Source organism: Daphnia pulicaria, chromosome 1 (assembly GCF_021234035.1).
Source record: "Daphnia pulicaria isolate SC F1-1A chromosome 1, SC_F0-13Bv2, whole genome shotgun sequence".
NCBI lineage: Eukaryota > Metazoa > Arthropoda > Branchiopoda > Diplostraca > Daphniidae > Daphnia > Daphnia pulicaria.
The window spans coordinates 40,819,116-40,831,310 of NC_060913.1; the positions used below are offsets into that span (position 1 = coordinate 40,819,116).

Consider the following 12,195-nt stretch of genomic DNA (forward strand, 5'->3'; position numbering starts at 1 on the left):
CCACTAATATGTTGCTCTCGTTATTTAATGTATTTTTTGATCGAATTATGTAGGATTATAATAGTTAAAAGATTTTTATCCATGAAACATTGTTTGAAAGTCTATGGGGGGGGTTAATTCATAATCATAATGGGTGGAAAAAGGAAAACAAATAAAGGGGGTGTACGTAAGCCGAAGAGAAAGATCCTTTTCTTTTTTCTTTAGTCTTCTTCTCATTATAAACGACAGGTAAATGTATAATTATAAGTAAATATATCGAGTGGTGGTGGTGGTGGTGGTGACGAATTCGGGCTGGGGGTTGTCAGGGCACGTTATAATATAATATGCTTAAATTGTTTTTTCTTTTATATGCGTGTAGTAAACATCGATACAGAGGGTGAGGGTGGTGGGGAGGAGAGGTGTGTGTGGGGGTAAACGTTTTTTGTCTTTTTTCTTCCAGGAAACAAGAGCTATGATGTAATATCAACACAGATAGGGCAATTAACTCTTATTGATCAAGTTTATATAAAGCCCGATGTTGAAACGAGAGTTGGAAAGATTAGAAGGAGAGCGAGAGAGAGAGAACCAGTTGTCAAACGATATCGGGTTCTCACAGATTCTTGGGAGAGGAGACGAAAACAGATGATGAAGAAGAAGAAGAAATAAATGACGTGGTTTAATATACGTGGGGCGCCAAAACGGGTAGTAGTGGTGGTGGGGGTGGAGAGCTAGGAATTGAGGGAGGATTTGAGAATGTGCGTCATGAGCGCACACTAGTAATTTTTTTTTTATTTCTCTTTTTATTTTTGGCTTTTTTTTATTTTTTTATTTTTTTTCAGCAGCCGCAATATCCGGTGTCTTCCTCCTCCCGTGGTATTCATTCCGCAGTCGTCTATATAAGATCAATGTGTAATAGAACGAAAAAGAAAAAAAGATGTTAGTCGCTGGGAATTAATAGGCAATTTGCTTGTCTCATCGGCGCTTGTCGCCGATATAGACGAGCGCGTGGGCGGCTAATCAACACGCGACCCTCATTGCTGCTGCTCTGCCTCGAATGTCCGCGATGATTGATTGATTGTCCATGTCCCCCACTCACTCCCGCCGCGTCTCCCCTCGCCAGGCTCTTGATGGAAAAATCTTGTTATCGCTCGTCTTTTGAGTGCCAGTATATTTGGGGGGAGGGTGCGCGCAACTCGGATCAAAGCGATTACATTTTGGAGCGAACTCTACTATTCCGGCAGAAGAAGAAGAAGAAGAAAGAAAGAAGAAACCCAGTCGAATAGAACACGGCGGATAACAGGAAAAAAAGTAGTCTTTTATATCTAAGCCGATCTTCTTTTTCACGAGTGTATATAAATATAGAGCGGGACTATAGTGTACATATGTCACCGTCTGTATGGAAGGCGACTTTAGGAGTGAGCAGGGAGAACAGCCAGCGGTTTTGAGAGTCCCTCTCCAGCGTTGGGGTGCAATTACAAACTAAATCATGCAGATGCTGCTTTGTGTATGATGTGTGATGTGTGTGTTACGACAAAAGGGGAGGCAACCATTGTCTCCTCCCTTCAACCCGGTGACGTGAGAGCCAGAGAGTGGACCTGCTGGAGTCTGTGGAGTCGAGTCTCACACCTCTTCTACATCGTTTCTCTCCCATCTTTTTGGAGAGAAGAAAGAAATATTTGATTTCTTCCTTTTTTTATTTACTGTCGGAGGACATACGCGCGCCAACTTGGGTGAATGAAACGCTTGGCTGCCTCTGCCATGGTGGTTGTTCTCATCCACACCAAACCTATATTATCGCCATGAGAATACGTAAGCCGGCGTTCGGCAAGGGGCGGCGGCGGCGGCGGCGGCGGTAGGGAGGATGATTGAGAAGAACAGAATGACGTGCATTGCTAGCGTGAATTCCACGCCCAGAATGAGAGCAGCAATATCGGATGGAAACAGTGAATCCGCTTTCTACATATCCCCCCTCCCCAGCAAAAGGAAAAGAAGAATTCTAGTAGCCTCGACGTATTCATCTTTTTGAGGCTATTTCGAATTTTCAAGATAGACTCTTGATGCTCCATATTGATCTCGTGCCCGTCTCTCCAGCGATTGGACTCTCTCCTTTTGTTCTCTTAACTCACACTACCACGTGATCTATTTATCCGCCTCCTGTGTGTGAGTGTGGATCATTCTGTATAAGTTGGGCACTCGGGGATCAGGGACCACGGACCACCGACCCTTCTCGCGCCAACTGTCCTGACGTTTGAAATTTGGCGCCGGATACAGGTGATTTCACGGTTCATTGATCTTTGAACTAGAGCGCACGCCTTGTTTTTTTTTTTCTTTTTTCCTACGGAGGCGACTAACATCCGCTGGCAGATCCGGATGAAAGCGATATTCAACATCAAGAGGAATATCACGTCATCCGGTGTCTCTAGTAGTGCAGTTTCTGGGAAGCAGACGCCCACTAGACCCCCCGGCCTGCCTGACATGGGACGACGACGACGACCAAACAGCATCAAGGGCCAATGAATCGAACACGGCCAGCTGGATGACCACCACCCAACGATTGCGAGTGATGTATTAAATGGAGAGCTAGGGACTCGCGCGCTAAACTTGACGTTGCCGGGCTGCAGTCGATGGAACGACTGGGCTGGATGGATACGAGACGAATCAGAAATACAAATAAAAATGCTACCATAGCTGTTTTCACGAAATCAGACAGCCTTTCCACGTATATAGACATTTCTCATCTAATTTACCTGTCGAGATGATTCACGCTCAAACTACAAAGTGACAGAGTCTACTGGAGCGTCACCGAATTATTAAACCGAAACAAGAAGTTGAATCAAATCTAGAAAACTCGACTTTGGAAACTTGTCGTCAGTTGATTTTGACCTTTTGTTATTCATTTAGGATGGGGGGAAATGTTGCATGTTCTCCATAACCCTGAGGGAAAACTATTTGCTAGAGCTCCCATCAATCTCTTCACGGCCGCGAATTCACGTAATTAGGCGTTGCCTCGACTCCGATATGCCCGTCTCCTATGGCTTTGATTAGCGTAGATTTTTTTCACACAACAACCAAAAAGTTAACAAAATGGAAAGCCTCCGAAAAATCGGATCCTACATCAATCCTTACTGGGAAGCGCTGGGAAGTAACTTACAGTATTCCGTATAATAGTTTGATATACGAAATCTCCTGACGGCAATATCGCCGCCCAAAAACTTTGCGCAACAATCTATATCGGTAATTGCATTTTCTCAGAGATAAAGCTGCAGACTCAAATGGTCCTCCAGTTGCTCTTTTAGCCATTTCTGTCTGAGCTCTCTCTTTTGATCGCTTTTGATCAGGTACCAGACGTGATGAAGCCAATACTAATGGCTGTCTGGCGACAAGATCACAAAAAGCCAGGGCAACAATTGTAATCAGCTTGTAACTATAAATAGAGATATTATATCTCTGCTGGTATGAATTCTATTTCTGTACACACTATCCGCTTATATGTGCCTCTATCTCACATCTCACTGGACTTGAGGTATTTCACCCCAGACACACACGCTGTTGTATATAGAAAAACAGGCAAAAAATCGTTTTCCGAGTGGTTCGATCCATCACCAAATACCGGACGTACGGCATTTTCTTCCCTGCCTTATCTTCCGGTCTGTGTTCTTTTTCGTTCCGGCTTTCTAACGTCAGATTTGTTACATGCGTCATTTCGCAGATCGTTGCCTCAGAGACGCCCACCACTCGGATGGAACCCCCCGTCGGCCAAGATTCCGATCTCGTACACATCGATAGTTTTATTTTCTTTATTTAAAGAAATTTTCATTCCCCCTCCCTCTCCTCATCGTTTCTGATCGAACATTCGATCCCGATATTTTTTTTGAGCCATCAACTTTTTAAAAAGGAGATGGCGTAATTATTTTTCTCATTAAAATTTTTTTTTTACCTGTATTTTATTTTTGCAAAGTCATTTTGTTGTTGTTGTTTTCCAATCTTGCCAGTCGCGTCTGTGGGCGGCTAGCACAGCGAGTGACACTGGGCCGGATGTAGTAAGCCCTGGGCAATGCATTTCCGCATGCAGTTGGGGCTCCTCTTCATTGACTGACGTCGAGCTGCACACACAAACACAACAAAGACAAAAAAATAAAACTCAAATTGAATTGAAAACAAAAAATATATTTTTTTGACAAAAGAGAAAAACTAAAAATAATTTAAATAATTTTAAAAAAACCGACCGGCTTGCCGAAGGATTTTCTTGAGAAGGGATTCCTTCTGCCTGTTGATTTTGTTGACGGCTGAATGGAAACCCAAGAGGGGCAAAACTCGAGGCTCCGAGTCCCGGCCGATATTAGCCGCCGCCAATGATGATGAAGTAGACAACGACGACTGCTGCTGCTGCTGTGACGCAACCGACGACTCGGCGTCGGCTCCCCCTGTTGAAGATTTGGAGGAGAGAGTCATCGAATTACGTTGCTGCTTTTGACGGCGCTTGCCGGTCACCGGCGGGTTGAATGGCGCCGGCTGCTGAGATCTTTTCAAATTGCTGGTTAGTTTGCCGTAGTATTGGGCCGGCTCGCCGTCGGCCATCAGCGCGTATTTAGTCATCAGCGGACGATCCTCGTAGACGTAGTCGTCTAAGACGTTGGGACTATCGGCAGTCATAGCTCCGGCCCTCTGCTGCTGCTGCTCTTGTTGTTTTTGTTGTTGTGACTCCTCCTCTTCTTCCTCCTGCTGCTGTTGATTGTCTCTGAAATTCGAAGCTGTCGCGAAGATGGCTGAAGATGGCCTGGCCGCCGATAGTATTGAGGCCCGCGATGGGCCCGATGCGGCCGCCGCTCTGTCACTAATGGCGACGGCGTTGTTGTCGTTGTCCTCGTCGTCCGATCCGCCGTTGTCCAGGATCGAGTGAAACTTACGGGCAGCTCCCGCCAGCTTGAATTCGTTCCAGATCCACGGCTGCTCTTCCATGACTTCCTCATTGATTTCTATATATGGGGGAAATCATAATATTTAATAACCGAATTGAAACAGGATATGAGAGATTTGATACAGATAGGATTTCAGTCTAATCCAGGTTGAAAAAAATAAATAAATACAGTATGTATGTAGTATGTAAATACCCGATCCATCACTCGGATTGCACTTATTCTCTCCCAGATAATTCAATTTCCAGCAGAGGTCAATATATATCACCATTTCATTATAGATTCACTCCTCCCAATTGCATTCTAGCCCCGATTGCATTAGAGAGACAGAGCTGTCAAAGTACACACATCTCCTGAGAGACAGATAAAGTTGCGCCATTCGTTGCGCTCCGTTTTACAGCCGTGATTTCCCTGGAAAATGACCACAGTGTCGCCATTCGTCAGTCAACACAACCCCCCAGAAAAAAAGAAAACAAGACAGCGGCCGAAAGGGAATCCTTTTCGCTATCTTTCAAAGGGGGACCGGGGCAAATAAAGAAACATCCAACCAGACTTTCTTCAAAAGAGCAGAGTGCACTTTGGGTCGCGCCATCGCTCTATATAGCGATGCTCTCTCTTGGACCTGTAAACATCAACCGTTACAAGATTTATCGTGAGAGTGAAGAACCAAAGCTAATGCGCTTTCTTCTTCTTCTTCGTCCGCGGCTGCCAGCCATTACACTTTGATCCTCATTGGTCCGAATGGCCAAATATAAAAGGTCAGCCACCAGAAACGTCACCAGCAGCTTCCAGTCTCCCTTTCTTTTATATACGTCGACCATTTGAATCTTTTATTATTTTCATTCCCTTCTACAGCTGGAAAAATAGAATAAAACATCAACTTGAAAACAAAATTCAACCGAGATCGAAGAAAAAGGTTCCCCTGTTATTTAATAAAAACGGTTGTTGTTGTGGGCTGCGTGGGGGGAATCATATTGAATGGGGAAAAAACGGTAGTTCAAACTAGCTGTTAAGGCTTCTTCTTTTTTTGGAGCTCCTGACGACATTGATTGGTTGCCAATGCGTGGTCGGCAATTGAATCTGTTTGGTCGAAGATCTCTGTGGTGTGGAGGCAAACGTCCATAACTGATTTCATCCACTCGGTGAATGGAATCCATAGACAATCGGAGGGGCGTAAACAGCAGCAGTTGATCACGGTAAATACAAAGACGAGCGACCGGAAACAAAAAGTGTAACCACACACTAGAAACAATGGACCGACCAAAGATGTATTGTGTTCAACCTATTTATTAGGTCCCCCACCCCACCCCACACAACTCCCTTCGATATTAGTTTTTGGTCGACTGTTATATAATAGCGCTCTCGCATGGGCACGTTCAGAATCCCATTTTGGTCTATAAAATTGATCTTTTTAGTTCATAACTTTGGTGCGGTGCACCCAACCAAAATATATTGATTTACTGATTTATCGTTTCCATTTCTGTCGGAGGTATATCAACTATATAAGATTGCGCTAAAATTCTATCCTCATCCTCGTCAAGATTTCCGGTTTTTCCCCGCACCATTTTATCCAGGTTTTCTTTGCGCGTATAGAGTATAGAGCCCCTCATCGCTCTAATTAATTTGCCTTTTACCGACACGCAGCACGTTGACTGCGCGTGCTAAGAGGCGGTTTCGTGCAGATCTTTTTTCTTTTTGAAACGACGTCCGATTTATCATTTGTTTGATCCTATATACCTATGCGCCTTATACTCCATTCTTTTGCCAAGATCCCGCAGACCGCTCGTCCTTATAGTAATTATCTTGGGGCTCTTTCCTGTTGGCCGATGCGAATGAGCCGCGGACTATGTGTGTATATACCAGTTGATAGCTCCGGTGAATAGAAGCATTTTCATTTTGACTGGGGGAAACAAACACGCGCGTAAATGTACATCAGTATATATACACGTCTCCGCTAGCTAACTAGCTGTATAGCAGCCTCGATTGTCTATTGCTAAATAATAAACGAGAGTCTAACGGCGGTAAAGACAATAGCCCAAAAGACAAGACCGAGGAGGAGATGCACAAATGAGCAAGACGAGGCAGTAGTTGAACTGCTTCTAAGATGTGTACAACAACCACTCTCGTCGAATACATTGCACGCGTGTCTGCTGCTGCTACTGCTCGCTGGCTGATACTCTTGAAGGCTATTCAATTAGCGTTATTCTCCTGTAATAATAACAACACTAGAAGCGCTCTGGCTCTCCGCGCTGTTGGTTAACTCTGTAATGCCATTTCGGGAGGAGGATAAAGCCCAGTATAGTCACGGGGCTTTTATTGGGAGAAAGTTAACTCCTTTTCGTTTATGTTTAGGCTGCACACACAACAGACCCCTCGAGATGTCTGCACACAATACGAATAATATATGTATAGAGGTGCAGCACTCGGTGGCCGCTTCATGCGCATACGTAGTTGGCAGTTCCCAATAACAAGGATAGCGATTTCGGAGAAGAAATAAGAGCTGATCATTTTCGGCCTGCCGAGGTCTATTATACGCCCCCGCTACCAATTTCCCAGGCTTGAGATGGGACTGAAATTCAAACATTTATTTGCCTTCCAATATACTTTCTAGCTGTACGATTTGGCTACTGGTATAGTAGTCGATTTTTTGGGATTCAGTGAACTTCCTGCCCTATATCTCTAATATCGGAGAGTGTCTCTTGTATCAAACCAATACGTCCGCTGGACCAATACGTCCGCGATATGGACCAATAACCCTTGCTAAATCACACATGACTTGATGCTACCTGGCAAATGATATAGCCAGCAGGTATATACGACATCTTTGTCAGCCAAATCGGAAATTCAGTCTAGTTTGATTTGATTTTTCGAAAGGGACTTTTTTTTTTACGACGAAGACGCATTTCTTTCAGTTGAGTGCGTGAATTTGCATTAATAAAAAAGCTTCCAGCGTCATAATCAAATCATTAAACTTTTTTCATTTCTTTTTCTCAGCATTCGATCGTCTTCCAGAGAAAAAATAAAATAAAACCCCGAAAGGTTGTATCACCATATAAACTTCAGAAGAACACATCAGAAGAACACACGTCGTCAACTTGTATATTTGAATATTTCCATCATTTCCATCTGTTTTTCAATAGGTCATCACGCTCTAGTTCACCTTTACACTCGTTTAGTTCTTTTTAATCTGATTAAGTGCCGTTTCAAAAGGATTTCCCAATAAATGGCAGCGCAGTCCCCAGCAGAACAAGAACGTTATTTATTTATTAGCCGAAGTTGTAAAATGTTGTGATTGCAGCAACGATTTACAAAAATAGAAATACGGAAAGTTCCGCGCTCGGCTTGATCCGGTCCCGCTCTAGAGGCTATATATGTTGATTTCGTTTTCGCGCAATTCAATCGCAAGGATTTTGCCCATTTTACATGCTCAATCTAATTCATGCTCGGAATGATTCAGCATCAGTCCCCCTTCGGCCAACGTTACCTCACATTTCCTAGACAGCGGAGGTAAACTTTGACGCAGATGAGCAGCTTATTATATGTGCTCCCCATTCACTGGGATATAGTTTCATGCATTTGAATAGTTCAGCATCACACACGCAGTGGCCTCCGCGCCGTGTAAAGTGCGTAGGTAGATGTAGACGCGGCGGACTCTCTGCTCGGCCATTATACATAAGGGGCCAGTTTTCGTTCGGGAGAGCGTGCAAAATAATTTCGCGTCTGAATAGAAAACTCGGCTGAATTGAAAATGTCTCCTCCCTTTTCATCGTGGGTCTAACAGCGAAAAAAAAGAAATCGGTCAATCCGCGACGACGACTGAACTTTGGAGAGAGAAATTTAGGGGACGCACTAGACAAAAGGGGCCAAGAGATGAAGTACTTACGCAAGTACAGCACACGCCGTTTCAAAAGAAGAAGAAGAAAAAGATGTCTCATTTTCACAGTCTTGCGCCTCCCGTTAATGAGAAGGCTCGTCCCGCTGCTTTCGTCTCTACAACTAATCAGCCTATAAATATAAGACCTCTACCAACTCTAAAGCGTCTAACGAGAACTTGAGAAAGGTGAGACATCAGACGCAAAGCAAAAGGATGGAAAACTGTGAAATATCTAACGAACGCCATCCGCTTCTTTTGTTTGTCACCTTTTTTTTATATCCCCCCCCCCCCCCCCATTGTCTGACTGCCATTCAGACATAGAGGACTTACACGGGGGCCGGTGACGACGCTGTTCACGTGTAGTTGATTGTTCTCCGTCAGGCATTGACGCGTTGCTTGCCTGCTGCCGAAAGAATGATGATTTGATTGAGCTGCCATGGACAGCTATATACAAGGGACTATAACGGCCGTGATTCTCAATGACCGTGACTGAAAACGGTGAAGAACACTGTATAAACATGTAATTCCACTAAGAGCAGACGGTCTGAAACTGTCGCCAATGTTCCATTAATTTATACCGCTCCTTTGTTTCTTTTTACGACGCACACAAAAGGGCTCTCAATTTCTAATGGAATATTGGAGACACATCTACTTATTTCATTTATTATTTTCCCTACAACTTTTCCTGTCCCGAAACTTTTTTTTTCCGCTTATAATCTGATTGTAGGCGACGAGGAAATGGGTTAGGCCCTCACAGGGGGAGAGAATATAGATTGTGCTGAATATATAGCATGCGTGCGTGACAAACGAGGTGGAAATCGTTCGCTATTACCCAGACCCCGGTGCGCATAACAAGCCAGAAAAAAAGGTACAACTTTGCTGTGTCTACCTTTTTTTTTTGGAATTCTTGTTACGATTCTTTATCGAGAACGCTGGGAAACGGTTTGACGTATTTTTTTTCCCTTCCGTCGACTATAAGAAATAAAAAATAAACTCGATTGATGTTGGCCGAGGGAGATGGAGAAAAGAGTTGGTGCGCCTCAGCAACAATTGATCCAAGTCTGCGATGCAGTTTGCTTCTCTTCTTATGGATAAAGACAGCAGTCCGCGCTGTTGCGGTGCTGGGTTGAAGATTTATCTCAACTATTACTGGCCGAACAAGCGACTATATTATTATTACTGAGAGCCTATTATATTCGATATACGCCTCCAGAATAATAGCCATGAATAACATCTCCAACTGTTTTGAAACTTCTCCACGCTTACCCTTGAAGCGCATTGAGAACAATAACAGTTATTGGCTAGCGCAGCACAGAGCCAGCAACTAAGTTGCTGTTAAGAAAAAGAAGAAAGACACACAACCAAAAGGTGGTAATTGAAGCGGTGGTTTGGTTTTTACCTGAGGAGGAGCCGATGTCGACGCAACAGCAGACAGAGATGACTGTCAGCAGCATCCAGCAAGAATGAAGGGTCCATCCAAACAACTGCATTATATGCGAGACTCGTGTGTCGATTGTTGTCGATGTGCCAAAGATTAACGAGAGACAGCAGCGCCTTCTTTGATTTTCTTCTTCAGCTTCTTCTTCCTCTTTTCCTCTTCCGGCAATCTTTACGCTGCTTAATTGGCCCTTTTGTTTGTGCGGGAGCTGCTGTCACGGCTGAGAGTTGAAGATTGGCAATCAAAAAAACACTTGTTACTCTTTCTCTCTAGCTCTTTCTCTCTTGACTTTTGGATTGATTGTTTTGGCCTTTCCCTGAACTTTTTGGTTACTTGTATAACTTGACTGACCAAAGGACAAACTGTAACGTTATGGCGCCGGGGTTTTCTTTGGTGATGGTGGTGGTGGTGGGGGGGATGGATAATGTCAAGCCGCTGAGCCGTCGACGAGGAGGACTTGTCTTCGAATAGAGACCGTCGACTAGTATGGAAAGCTATTCGTTCCGATAGCGAGAGAGTATCCACACTATATAAGCGCTCCACTCTTTTGGCCGAACCCCCGCGCCGTGTGTAGCTGCTCGGCTGCTGGCTCTTCTGCTCTTGCTCCGCGTTTCCTATGCTCCTAGTTTGGCTACGGTCAGTGCGTTGGTGCGTGTATACCACGACGAGGGTGTGTGTGTGTGTGTGTGTGCGGTAGGGAAGGCAACAGTTAGTGCGACTGCTCCGTGAGTGCCAACTGATGTTCCCACCTTCTGAGTCGTATAGCCCGCGCCGATGACGTTCTTCATCTGAGACACGTAGACACCCCCACGTTTAGATCTACAACCCTTGTTGGGGGGAAAGAAAAAACCTTCCATCAAGCTCCGTATTATACACACACACACACAGAGACCGGTCGTCACACAAAAAAATAAGGAGTTGCAACTTATATGGCCTGAACCTTTTATCGTATATTTCTCCCCATAGATATTGGGTCGTCAAAAAGCAATAGCCTTGGAGAGTAGTATTGCTACTCTCCGCATATTATTTTCCTAAAGCCAAATAAAAAATTTACTGGTCAAACAATTTACCGAAAGGTCGACTTCCTTCGATGCTCGATGGATATTGATGGAAAAATTCCTGCATAACATTTGTCCTTAACAATTTGGCTACTATACGGTAGCGCGAACCCGTACCGTGTTTTTTCTTTTTCTTTTTTTGCTTCGTGGCAATTTTCCCTTTTATGCTCCAACAATTTCACTTGCCCAACTTATGCTAATATTTTTTAACAAACGTCACCGGCTGGAAAATGCTTTGTTGGCTTATTGGCCTGAGCAGCACTGCTGTGTGTGTCGGATGGAAAAGAACGAGAGACTATATCTTTTCTTAGAAACGTCACGGCGACGCTGTTCGCTTCTCGTTTGGTGTCAGAGACGAAGATAGGTTACGATATGCTAACACGAGCTTATAACGAAACGACATTACGAATAATTGGTATTGATGCGTTCTCGATAAATGCCACAAGAATCGGTAACAAAACAAACAAAACAAAACACACATTTGGATTATTTTTCAAGCGTTCGGGGAAGTTTATTTTTTTTTACCGCCCCCGATATTTATTCACGTTGATGTTCCAATACTGGATTCCATCATGTTATTTTAGGCAATAAGCACAGACACTCATAGTATAAGCAAAACGCCTACTGGGACCGGAAGGAATAATCGTTGCGGAATTACAGATATCTTCAATTCGTTACGAAAGTCTCGAAACTCTGCAACTTTTCGCTACCGCCCAAGCTGGAATTCACCCACCCAGCATAATTTTCGTTTAAAAGATCTTGTTAGGTGGGGAAATGAGTTTCTGGGAACGGTAATCTCCATCCCGTACCCAATATCGGAGAAATTTGATGAACATATCGCCCATGAGATTTACTTATTCAACATATTCTGCGCTTTTTAAATTCGTTCGAACGACGACGCCTCCGCGCTTTACATACCGAAACAGATCG

General features: G+C 44.1%; 1 protein-coding gene across 1 annotated transcript; it reads right to left on the reverse strand.

Annotated features, from left to right (window-relative positions):
- Positions 1 to 9: 9 nt before the first annotated feature.
- LOC124320395 (transcriptional corepressor SEUSS-like) lies at positions 10 to 10,839 on the reverse strand. Its single transcript, XM_046783273.1, has 4 exons — positions 10,169 to 10,839; positions 4,206 to 4,955; positions 3,917 to 4,082; positions 10 to 871 (listed from the first exon to the last, which is right to left on the reverse strand). The coding sequence occupies exons 1-3, from the start codon at positions 10,257 to 10,259 to the stop codon at positions 3,988 to 3,990; spliced, it is 936 nt and encodes a 311-aa protein (XP_046639229.1). The 5' UTR covers positions 10,260 to 10,839; the 3' UTR covers positions 10 to 871; positions 3,917 to 3,987.
- Positions 10,840 to 12,195: the final 1,356 nt, after the last annotated feature.

What these genes read in the sequence shown, in the direction of transcription:
- LOC124320395 (XM_046783273.1), bottom strand. Translation starts at nt 10,259, where the DNA reads ATGCAGTTGTTTGGATGGACCCTTCATTCTTGCTGGATGCTGCTGACA. An exon ending in CGACATCGGCTCCTCCTCAG is followed by an intron (nt 4,956 to 10,168) that starts GTAAAAACCAAA and finishes CCCCATATATAG; the next exon opens with AAATCAATGAGGAAGTCATG. An exon ending in GAAAATCCTTCGGCAAGCCG is followed by an intron (nt 4,083 to 4,205) that starts GTCGGTTTTTTT and finishes TTGTGTGTGCAG; the next exon opens with CTCGACGTCAGTCAATGAAG.